The sequence below is a fragment of the Hippoglossus stenolepis genome, chromosome 1 (genome assembly GCF_022539355.2).
Source record: "Hippoglossus stenolepis isolate QCI-W04-F060 chromosome 1, HSTE1.2, whole genome shotgun sequence".
NCBI classification, from domain to species: Eukaryota; Metazoa; Chordata; class Actinopteri; order Pleuronectiformes; family Pleuronectidae; genus Hippoglossus; species Hippoglossus stenolepis.
This window is the reverse complement of record NC_061483.1, coordinates 27019294-27031648: the sequence shown is the minus strand read 5'-3', so window position 1 is coordinate 27031648 and position 12355 is coordinate 27019294. Positions and strand designations below refer to the sequence as shown.

Sequence of the window (12355 nt, the reverse complement as noted above, 5' to 3'; positions counted from 1 at the left end):
TTTTGTATCTATTTCTTTAACACTGGGAGATAGGGCGTTTTCCATTTTCCATTTTCACAGATTTCCCAGGGATTAATTCATGGAACTTGATGAAAAAACATCACATACATTGAGCAAACTGACATGTATGAGTTGCGGCCTGATTGAATTTAATGGGACTGGAGGTATATGCTCTACTGAGGGCCATTCCAGTTATAGCTGCGTTAACATCTTGTTGTGCTGATTAAACACACAGCAAACCTGGGCAAACAGGGACCATACACAATGCCCCAGGGACAAGACATTGTGTGGTGTTTGGCAATAGGGGCCCACATAATATCCGAAATATGAAGAAGCAAATGAAGCAATCAACCCAATATGACCTCGACAGTACTGTATGTAAAGGCATTGACTGTAAGAGTAGCATCATATTGTTTTGGCAGTCTGCAGAAAAATCTACTGGACTAACAGTCTTTTTCATCATGCAAAACTTTGGCTCCTACTTTCAGCGGAAAGTGTTGAATCATGAACCTGTTTCCTAGAATCACTATTTAAAAACACCTCCTGTTTCCTGACGAAGCATCAAATGTCCTCTATCTCTGTGTGAGGTGCTGGCAGCCCCACTGGCCACTGGCCATTTTCCTGTATGTGTGTGTGTGCGTGCATGTGTGTGAACAGAGCTTTCTACAGAGCTACTTTCACAGAGATCTTTTCAGGCTGAATTTGCCAACCACCCAAAGTATTTTATGCGTCGATTCAGGCTTCACTAATGGCATTGAATCCATTTTTGATATGTCAGCAAATCTGCTGCCAGTCTTCGCCAAGTTTCCTGCAATTTTCTTTACCTCCCCCCTTTTCTTTTCAAGGGAAATTTTGGCAGGGTAGAAAGGGAAACAAAATGATAGTGAAATTGATTCACATTTAGTCTGCATCTCAATCAGAGTAGCCAGCCAGAGAAATTCAGTGTGAGGTTCTTTTTTTAAAGAGATTCATCATCTGCAGTAGACCACAATCTCAGACCCTTCAGGTTTATTGAATCTGAGCTCATAGCAACTTAGGAGCCAAGTGTCATCCTGAGTGCTTTGTATTTTGGGGGGGCTTTTTGTATATCTGAATCAGTGAAATCTGTTTATTCTCTCTGCAGCTCTGTGGGTCTGGCAAAAGCTGCTCTGGAGGCCATCAATGGATTCAACCTGTTTGGAAACCAGGTATTTGAATAATTCACCTACTCCTCGAACATTTTCTCGCCCTCGTATGTTTTCACCTGTGTCTCGTCTAGTTGTGTCTCATGACACAAGATCGCATTATAGTTAGACGGCCTAGTTTCTAATTCAAGAGAGGCCTGCAGAGGCCTCATTACAGCTCCGTACCTCAACAAGATGCTTGATGCGTGCAGCGCCCTCAGTAGGTGAATGAATGGAAAGGCATGGATGTAGACATCATAAGCATAATTAGTATGGATGCAAGATTTTGTCACCATCAGGAGATTCATTTACTTTGTGTTTGGTTCTGCAAATTGGTTGTGTTTCTGCAGACTTTGAGTGATGCCCACAGTTGATGTTTGTTCCCACTCTGCTTTACAATGTCCATTAGTGCATATGTGTATTTTTTTTTCTTGCTTCGGGGGACATTCGTTACAACTGCTAACAGGTCTGAAAAAGAAGCCTTCCACTTAACAAGCCTCCTCCTATTATCTTACCTTCTTCTTCTTCCTCTTTTTTCCAGTTGTGCTCCACTTTCTCCACCTAATGCTTCTGAACATGGTGTGGGGCTGTGAGGATGAGTGCATATTAAAGTCAGCGTTGGTGTTTCTCTTCTGATCAGCTGCAAAGTTATGGGCTTTAACCATGCCTGGAAATAGATTCTGTCATCGAGCGCAGCTTTTTGAAAGAATCCATTTGTAAATGCTGCTTTATGATCCATGATCCACACTCTCCGTGTGTGTGTGTGTGTGTGTGTGTGTGTGTGTCATCCAGTTTCTTGTCCCTCTGTGGGAATGGAAGTGCTACAAGTTATTCACATGCTTATAATTGATCACTATCATTCTTGATTTTCCAGGTAACTCTCATCCTTCCAACACCAAGTCATACCCCCCCCCCAAAACCCTTTAACTGCAACATTAAGCACATTATGAAGTCCGCTATCACATTTTACACCTGCTGTAGACTCTGGTGGGCATGTGACACATTTAGCCTTTGTACTAGATCAATGGACAGGCAGCCTTCGGTTCATGAAGTTTTGATTTTCCATGATCCTCAGGAGTCACAGAAACGGATGCAAAGATGGCAGCTTTGCGGGGTGATGAGTCGAAGTGGGTGGATAACATTCATCTCTGCGAGAGGAGGATCCTTCAACTTTAAAGCCAGTCATTAAATTCCCAGAGCTGTCTACACACACGGATGGACAATCGAATCCTAACAGGCTACGCTCTCTATCCAGGGATTGTCACCTAATTCACACAGTCAAAGAGCAGGGATGCAGTGGAGCGGGGGGACACCTGCCTCAATCCAGCGATGTCCTCTTTTTCCTTAGTTATTTATTTTCCCCCAGAATAGTTTCGTTTTCTTTGCACACATGAATCTTTGAGTTTCATTTGTGCATATCACTGCACAGAAAGCTGATACACATTGTGTCATTATATGGTCTTTGAAAGGCGTATACATATTCTACTTTCAAACTTTAATTATATACTATAATAACAGCAGTGACATTGATGCCTCTCTGGAATAGATTATGGTGGTTCATAATTGACTCATATTGTAATCACATTTTCACAAAAGAGTGGCGAGGGCTAAATCTCCGGTAGTGGTTCTGATTTCTCTACCTCTTGCTGATATTTGATCCATCTTCCTGAGCAGTATGTGTCCCCAGAGTGTCATGCAGTTCAGTTTTCAGAACCCCCCTTCCTTCCAGAGCTGTTTATAGCAATATGACCTTTTTTAATGTTGTTCAGTTTCAGAAGCGTCGCTGAGCTGAATTATGTAGGCCAAAAAATCCCAAATCCAAAAAAGCATTTTAAAATCAGCTGGACTCATTTAAGCACTGCAACTGTTGTGAACATTATTGGGGTAGGAGTGTGAGTGTTTTTTCCAGCATGAACAACGCAAATCCAGAATAAAAGGAAAATCACAAGAAGCAGATCAACTGGCCAAAAAAACATACTGCATTCTTTTAAAATGCCTTGTATGTCACTTTTACCATAAATGGACATCTCAATAGCAGCATGCAGTGTTGAGCACTGTAGCCTCACTGCAAGAAGGTTCTCGGTTAGAATCCTGGTTTTATTCAAATCCAGGTTCAAATTTCGGTTTGCTTTCTGTGTGGACTTTTCATGTTCTCCCTGTGTCTTTGTGGGTTTTCTCCGGGTACTCTGACTTCTTTCCACAGTCCAAAGACATGCATATTGGGGGTTGGTTAATTGGAGACACTACATCGACAAAAGGTGTGAATGTGAGAGGGAAAGGTTGTTTATTTGTTGGCCCTGTGATAAACTCATGACCTCTCGCCCAATGTTGAGTGGGATTAGTTCAAGCTCCCCCCTGTGACCCGCAAAGGATAAGCAGTACAGATGATGAATAGATGGACACCTCAGGTTCATATCTTAAAAACTGTGTGGTCAGCTCAAAATAAATAGAAAAATAAAGAAATACAAATATTTCTCCACTGCTCTTACTCCAGATGAAACTGTAAAGTGTTAACCAACAGAAAAGACGGTTTTTAATATTCAGTTTTAATATATAAAGAAAACGTTAACCCACTGAATGCAACCACAGCCTGAGCACACGTTCAAGGAACTACGTACTTCTTACATTGTGCTGCAGTAACAGCGAGGGTCACTTCACTGATGTGTCATGCAGCTGCCTACATCGCTGGCCAGCAATCCACTGCATTATGCAAACTACCACAAGAAAGCTTGCTGATTTGACTCAAAGTCCAGACAAGACCTGTTTTTGGAGGGACAAAAATAGACTCTGACAATATTCATACATAATGCATCTAGCATTACATTAGAAACTCCTTAGCAGGTAGCAGAAATTGACTCAGTTGGTTTTATGTGGGCAAAGCTGATGGAGGGATGAACGGGCCAGGTTTGACCACTTGCCTGACTAAGTAAAAACATGAACTGCCGCCCTCCCTCTCTCCCAGAGTTGTTTAAGTGCACTGGACACACAGGCTGACCTTTTACTAGCATCCCTTTGTTGTTGTACATGGGGACTTTTCAAGCGATGGGATGACTCTTGACTCACTCTTCTTCAAGCACTCCCACACTGTACTTCAAAAACACATGCAACCCAAAAATATCAGCCTCTTACAGTGAAAGAGTGTGTTTTGATGTGCGGAGGTGTGAGATGTGATGGTGGGCGCTTTAAAGTGGGTTTCAAAGGAGCTATTCGTAAGCTGTATGCTAATGCTACATAACCAATGTTAGCATTAACAGTTGAGGGCTAACAAATCTAGTGCAAACACTGCGTGTTCAGAATAAAATGTCATTGCTCTACTTGCTAAAGCTGTGTCCAGCAGTGGAAAGCTGCCTCTGCTGAAGTTAGTCCCGACCCTGCTGGCCCGGTTCATCACTTTCCGATACTGTAGCATCAAGTCTCTTTGCTCTGATTACGTTTTTTCTCATGTCTTTCAAACACATCATGGCAAAAACAAAAAATGTGTGTTAGCAAAGAAAATGTACAAATGACACAAAAGTTGAGCTGTATGCTCTATTTTTTTCTGATAAATAATGGAGGATTGTGCATTTCTGTGGAGAAATTTGAATTTCTATTGTTATGTAATCCATGTTGCTGTCGTCTCTGTGAAAGGTGAATAGTTCAGCCGTGTCAATGATGTCTTATGTATGTGATTTGCTCTGCAGGGCTGTTCGTGGTCAGTGATATTTGTGGACCTGGACGCCCACAACAGGAACAGGCAAACCCTCTGCTCCCTGCTGCCCAGAGAGTCTCGCTCCCATGTGAGTCCATGTGAGATTTGTAGAGATCATTTACAATGAGCAATTATATAAAATCTAGACACAATGTAAAAATGCATTTTAAATCTTAAGCCATGTTTGTACAGTGGCTTAAGGGACGACAATGTCAACCTCTCCATCACTTTGGTAAAGACTGAAATATCTTAACATCCATTATCATAAGATCATATTAGCAAGCTAATCATATCATAATTGAACTCAAACTCTGCCAACAACCTCAGGTAGAAACTGGAAGGACTGTAGAATTTTTAGTCTTGTTTTAAAAAAAAAAAATCCTTTCTTGGTTAAAAAAGACACAATGTATTCATTAATTATATCACTGTATAACATTATTTTTTATTTATTTAAATAAATTTTGGCTCAGAGCTAGTAAGCTGATCTCTGGGTGATCTTAGAAAAATGTCGTCTATTGCATGCTGTTGCAACCTCCTCCCCCCCTTCTCGCTCTCTTTGACTCTGAGGAGCAGCTGTGTGCATAATCTCTAGCAATCAAAGACTGAAATAGAAGCCTGCCACACACATGCCAAATCTTAAAAGGTTAATTTCACACATCAAACAAACCACTTACTAACGTCAGTACATCAAGTGAATATCTGTACTTGGACGGTGCATTTCCCTCATGGTGCCCTTCACGGCACTGTCCATCCCTGTGCTTTTGATGGTTCCGTGTTTGCAAGTGGTGGCAGAGCTGCAGGGAGGTAAAGTTAAAAAAGGCAGCAGAATGAACAGAGGGAAAGCAGAAGAAAAGTCATTCCCTTCTCTCCACTCCACCGCTTGCAGGCACTTAAATGATCACAACTCTCTCACTGTGAGGGCTGAATATTTCAGGCAGAATAGCCGCCATCAGCGTGTGGGGAAATTAGTGGAATTGGACGACATGGCATTGTAGCCGTAGAGATTGACGTTAAAAAGTGTAGTAAGGAGCGAGAGATGAACATACCAGATGACGTGAAGAGAACCAAAGTATCAAGACATTATCTGTAACTCTTATGCTATGGCAGAATGTTGTAAGACAATATTTAATTCTAGACCCATTCAATACCAGCACCAAATGTGTTCTGTTAGCTGCCACAGCTGTCGAGGATGTTAACATGTAGATTGGGGTTGTAACACGAAGTCGAACAATAAGAGAGAACTGGAGTAGACGGAGCAGCAGTTGGCTCCTCCGTGAACTGTAGAGATCCGCGCAAATTAAAAATAAGATTATAGTTCAAGACATAACAGTTGCATCAAACAGTTAAACACATCTCACACTGACAAACTGGTTCATGGCTGTTTGTGACACAAAGAAAACACTTCACTGCTGTTATTAGTTCTGTCAGCGCGTAGACAGCAGAGCCCACACAGAACATGGAGAGCAAGTCTAATTTATGGAAGCTCTTTTGCATTTGAATAAAGCTTAAATATTCATAGCTCTTTGCCGTGAAGCTGGTGCTTAATAGCTTTCATTTCCATTGCTTAATAGAGTAACCATACAAAAATGTAATGAGAGTATTAGATGACCAGTCATAATAGTTTGTCGGGCCTAATAACAATATTCATTCCTAACGATTGCTCCAATTGAAATTTAATTTGGCAGTCCTTGATTTTAAATATACGGCAACTGTGCTGTTCATAACCAAAGGCTTTCACTCTTAAGCAGTGAATCCAGTCTTCAAGTCCCTTCACTATTTTCCCATCTAAATAAAAGATTTTTCCACTTATCAATCTGTATTGAAAACAGAACATTAAAACATTTAGGAAATTTATTAAAAGATAAAATACATAAGTATTAAAAACCTTAGTTCAAGAACCTCTGGCAACTGTTTACCAGCTTAGCACTCCTGGATTCAGGGATCATGTATAATTCCTCTCTGCAGATCCTGAAGCTCTTTCAGGTTGGGTAGTGACCATTGGTGGGCAGCCATTTTCAGGTCTATTCAGAGATGTGTTGATTGGATTCAAGCCACGGCTCTGACTGGGGCACTTAAGGACATTCTCAGAGTTGTACCTAAACTACCCCTGCATTGTGTTGGTTGTGTGATTAAGGTCATTGTTTTAATGGAAGATGCATCTTAAACCCAATCTGAGGTCAATAATAAGCTGTACAAAAATACAAACCATTGCTTCCAAGCAGAGATTTTCCTTCCCAATACCAATTCCGATACCTTTCTCTACCTGCAGAACACAGATGCAGCCTTGCTCCCAACCATCAGCTATCCTGCCTTTGCGGTGGATGATGATGCTCTGTACAGTCAAACACTGGACAAGATAGTTCGCAAGCTGCGGGGAAAATATGGCTTCAAACGTTTCATCCGCGATGGCTACCGCACGACCAACGAAGACAAGGATCGTCGCTACTACAAACCTGCTGAAATGAAGGTGGGTGTTGTAAACCCCAAAAAACCCTGCAATGTTGAAATTGCTAGTCCACATTATCAATTTAGAGTTGAATACAAAAAAGAACTTGGCCTTGAGAAGCACCACTGGAGACAAAAGTCATGATAAAGAGAATGACCAATTCTATATCAGCAACTTTGCAGACAGGTGAATAAATATCACGGTCCACTGGAACCAAAGCGGATTTTCAGGTCATGGATATTTAAAAAGTAATAAAACACTGTGTTGACAAAACAGAAGCAATTCTTCAAGTATAATACAAAAATGTGCTTAGAGTTTATTTCAGGCAAACACCTGTTGAATCTGAGGAAAAGGAACATGTCTTTGGCTGCTAATGCATGAAACCTGAAAAAGTTTGAAAGTGTTTGAGTGTGACATTTGAAATGGATAAGCCTGGAAAGGTGTAATCCTTTTATGATGCTAAGAGGTCCTCCTGTGACTTCACCTCTCCCATTTCACTGTGTGTGTGTGCTCATGCATGTATATGGACTCTTGATGCTAAACAAATTGTTGCTTAAGCTGCATAACGAACCCCCTAGAATTAATGAGCTGGTTGAGTCAGATGGAGGAAGTCACAGAGATCTAAAGCAGCAAAGCAGCTGAAGAGACGGATGTTTACATCAGTATTTGGTGAAGATCAAAACAGATGTACTTCGGTACATTTACCAGGTGGCCAGAAACAAGAAACAACTCTGTTGCTAACTATATCTACTTTATGTTTACGACTTGTGCTGCTTCCATATGGCCAAAAATCAACAACACAGATTTAACGTACATTATAGTCTAGTGTGTGTGTGTGTATATATAAATATAGTACGCATGATGTTATTGAGGTACTTCCATCAGGTAACATTTTTCTTGAAGGATTCTCTTTTACAAAGAAAATACTGCTAAAAACTTCCAAAAGGCTTTTCTTTAAATATGTTTTTCAAATAGCTACACACATAGAATATAGTTCAGCCTTGTGGCTGGCAGTGACCTGATTTTTAATGTATTTTAGCAGGACCTGACAGATTGCTGCTCGTGGCGCTCACAGCTGTGATGTGGCTCTGAAAAATGTTTGAAACAATATCACTTTCACAAAATTAAATTGCTTTTGGCTGTTCTTTTATCTTCCGAATTGTCAGAAACTTGAGAAAGGTGGAAATGAGAGTTTGCAGGTGAAAACAAACACAAAAATATTTCCGTGGTAGGGCAGTAATAGGGCGCTATCTCTGAACCACGTGGAATACTTTGAAAATAGCTTTCTTTAATCCTGCAGCTAAACTGACACAAAGACTCTTAAGGCTAAGAACTGAGAGTTTAATGCCTTTGCTGTCAGATTTATTGTGGAAGACACTGATGCCAATTAAGTATCAGAGAGTAAACTAATGATCACTGCTGCTGCCATTTGCCTTCCATCTACCAACAGCAATATATTTCCTACAACATCAGCAAATACTGCAAGTGAAAATAATCTAATTATAAAAGAGGACACAGTGCTGCATTGTGTTATTTATTACCAAATGCAGTAGATATAACACAAGATTGCAGATTTCAGGGTTGAAAAAAAACTGTAGATCTATCCCCCTTCCAGAAATCCCAGAAGACTGTCTACCTGCCTTTCTGTGCACTTGGCATGTGTATTGATATGGGCCCAAGGAAGTGCGATGAGTTTAACATGAATATAATTTCAATAAACAGGCAAACATTGACAGGCAGTCTGCTTACCGAGTTGAACATGTCCTCTTCTACATCCTATAATAACCTACAACAGTGCTCTGGTGGCCTGCGGGTCAAAATGAAGATTTCACCACATCGAACTAACACAGATATTCAGATGTCGCGGACGCTCGTCTCCATCATGACAATAACCTTTATTTCCTTTATAAGAATTTGTCTATAAAGTAAAAGCACAACATTTGTTTCATTGCTGAAATGCTTATTAGGCTGGATGCTTATTAGGCTGGATTACAGTTTTTATTATAAACTGTCAAAACTGTTATCATTCAGACTTATATATATAGGCCACACCAGTGAACAGTAGTAAAGCACAATCTGTTTCACGTTTTTAAAAACACTGACTATAAAATCATCATTGCAGATAAACCAGATGGGATGAACACAAAGTTTTTTAACTTCACACAACATTCAGCACACAATCAATAAAAAAGTAACAGTATATTGTAGACTCACTAATGGCAAGAAATTATTTTGAAGTAGCTCAGGAGCAACACATGCCAAGCAAACAGCCATTCTAAACAGGCAGTTTTAGAACAGGCACTGCACTAGTTTTTGTAACGTTAGAAAAGTAAAAACTTTAGGTCTAACAGGATAATTACATTAAAGACAAAAAGTAAAGGTGAATTTTCCCTCCCTTGAGTGATATGCCAACGTACAGATTAATAAAATGCCAGAGGAGTGTCGAACACAGCATGAGCTCCGTATGGGGAAGAGAAGACACAGTTGGACCAGGTATCCCTGCAGAAGACATCAAGTGAACTTGTTGTTGTTGTTTAAGAGAGAATTCACATCAGGGCAGACGTCTGTGCTCCCTGTCTGTTTACCATTGACAGAGAGCAGCAGCCTGTGTGATAGACAGTTTTACCAATCAGTTGAGCTGCTCAAGCACAAAACACCAGGGATCCCTGCCTGTTTACAGCCTCAGTGGACCAAAAAGCACAGGCCTCATTGGGTGACTGCCTCAGCTCTCCCCTTCCCTCTTTCACTCTCTCCTCCTCCACTCCGGTGTCTCTTTACGCACTCCCCCAGTCTTTCATTTCTCTCCCTCTCATCTCTCTCCCACCATCTGATAGCTACTGTTGCTTCTTATCTCTGCTGAAACACAGTTTGAAGCCATGCATATACCTGCAGAATCACGTGGTGCAGACTTTAACCATTTAATGAAGCACAGTCAAGCCTATAGACAGTACTATTTGATGAATAGTGAATGCAGCTCGTGTGTGTGTGTGAGTGTGAGTGTGAGTGAGTGAGTGAGTGAGTGAGTGAGTGAGTGAGTGAGTGAGTGAGTGAGTGAGTGAGTGAGTGAGTGAGTGTGTGCCGATGATGGATTTTATAGAGGCTATTAAAATTCTGCAGCTTGTATGATCTTTTTACAAGTTGACCTTGATTAGTTGTTGTGTTTATATAGAATTAACGACTTAGTGTTATTCTGTAAAGACTGAGCTGCTAACGCTGCTGCTGTTTGTGTGTCTGTCCTCTGTAGGCGACCACAAGCTGAGATTGAATGAATTGGAATTTAATAAGATTCATTTGACTTTCCCCTCTACATGTGATGTGTAACTTAACGACTTCAGACGGCTGGTGTGTGAATATGTGTGATACTTGTGACACTGTGGTGTGCGAGCTATAATAGGATTTATGGTTTAGTAATATTTAGAGAATAATCCAACAAGTGATGATGTTCATGACGCTGTGAGCGTTTGTCCTGGAAAAATTCCTCTCCAGCTTTCAAATGCTGGCTTTTATTTATCTGTATTCAATCGACTGAAAAAAAACACGGACTCACAGTCAATCAGTTAATCATTCAGATCGATCAGTTGGTCAGTCACGGAGTCAATCACTCAGTCAATCACAGCTTGGCAAGAAGAGTCAGAGGTTTAATTAAATGAAAAACCTGATTAAATTAGTGGAGCAACGTGACAAATGCACATGCTTCCTTAGAGGGCAGTAGAGGTCAAAACGGTGCAAATCAAATGTGATCCATAGATCAACAGACTTCCATAATGATGGTCCAGCATCTCAGTCAGGGCTTTTAACACCTAACCTGTTGAATGCAGTTCAAACACACACAAATACATCTGCCCACCTTGGTTGGTTTGGTTAGGTTGGTGTTCATGCTGTCAGTCAATCTGGGGTAGAGATTAGGGTTAGGGTTAGGGTTATCAGGATTTCATGATAATAGATCAGGGATTCAGCTTTAAGTCAAACTACTGTTAAATCCAACATAAGATCATGATCTGTATATGTATCACCCCTTATTTTTAGGATCATTTGGCAACCATGGTAGCACATTTGTCAGGTACCCTAAAAAAATTACATGAAACTAAACATTGGAACTGTCCCTCCGTATGATATAAAATCCCAATTTTCCATCAGTTTGCTATTTATGATATAAAAGGTCTACTTGCAGTCTCAACTTCTACATTTGATCAGTTCTTTCTTTTGTCAGCTCTTTGTGACCCCAGAGAATATTAAGTCAGGTACATTACAGTTGCATAAACTTTTGTCAATCACTATATATTGATTTCCCCACATCATGGTCGCACGTGGCTGCAGTTTATTGCCTCCGTGCTGGTATGTTTTCATGTTGTCTGTCTGTTGTACCCACTCTGTAGAACATGATATCTCAAGAACATCTTGTTTGTACCAATTTCTTCAAATTTGGTACAAACATTCAATTGGACTCACACATTAACTGATTTGATTTGGGTGGTCAAAAGTCAAGGTCACGGTGGCCTCGCACACATGTTTTTGGCCTCTCGAACATGAAAGCTCAATTCTGCCTTTTTGGAATTTCTACAATTTTCAATGATCAACTGATTTCATAACTAACCTATCATAAACACTCAAACATCTCAGACCTTCAGTTGTCCTTGTCGCAACAAACATCACAGCTCTATATTAAGATAAAAATGACCTTGGAAGTTATTCTTTGTCAGGTTTCATTCACAATGTCATTTCTTGTGTATCTTTTCCCTGTGCCTTGCTTTTCTATATTCAGTGCTACTAAAGTTCAGCCATCTGCTTCTTTAAAGTCCCTGTGCTGCTCTCCTCTTTCTGAAGTGGCGAAGCAATAATTTCTTCCCTCTCTGTCTTTCTCCAGCTTTTTGATGGAATCGAGTGCGAGTTTCCCATATTTTTTATCTACATGATGATTGACGGTAAGCCTTGTTCTATCCATAGCTCCTTGTTGTGATGCTTTAAGTGGGTCATTGGGAAGATGGAAGACAGAAATTACATTTTAGTGTTTGCCAAGATTTGAAGTAAGAAGTATAGTTTTTCAGAGTGTTGGGCATT

At 40.5% G+C, this 12355-nt stretch overlaps 1 protein-coding gene across 5 annotated transcripts in view; it reads left to right on the top strand.

The window, feature by feature from the left end:
- The window catches only part of phkb (phosphorylase kinase, beta), a 105772-nt gene that overhangs the window by 35989 nt on the left and 57428 nt on the right, over positions 1 to 12355 (top strand). For all 5 annotated transcript variants that reach the window (XM_035151494.2, XM_035151472.2, XM_035151485.2 and 2 more), the window contains 4 exons: positions 1124 to 1187; positions 4844 to 4939; positions 7121 to 7318; positions 12162 to 12219. In XM_035151494.2, the coding sequence (XP_035007385.2) occupies positions 1124 to 1187; positions 4844 to 4939; positions 7121 to 7318; positions 12162 to 12219 (416 nt within the window). The remainder of the gene's footprint in view (positions 1 to 1123; positions 1188 to 4843; positions 4940 to 7120; positions 7319 to 12161; positions 12220 to 12355) is intronic.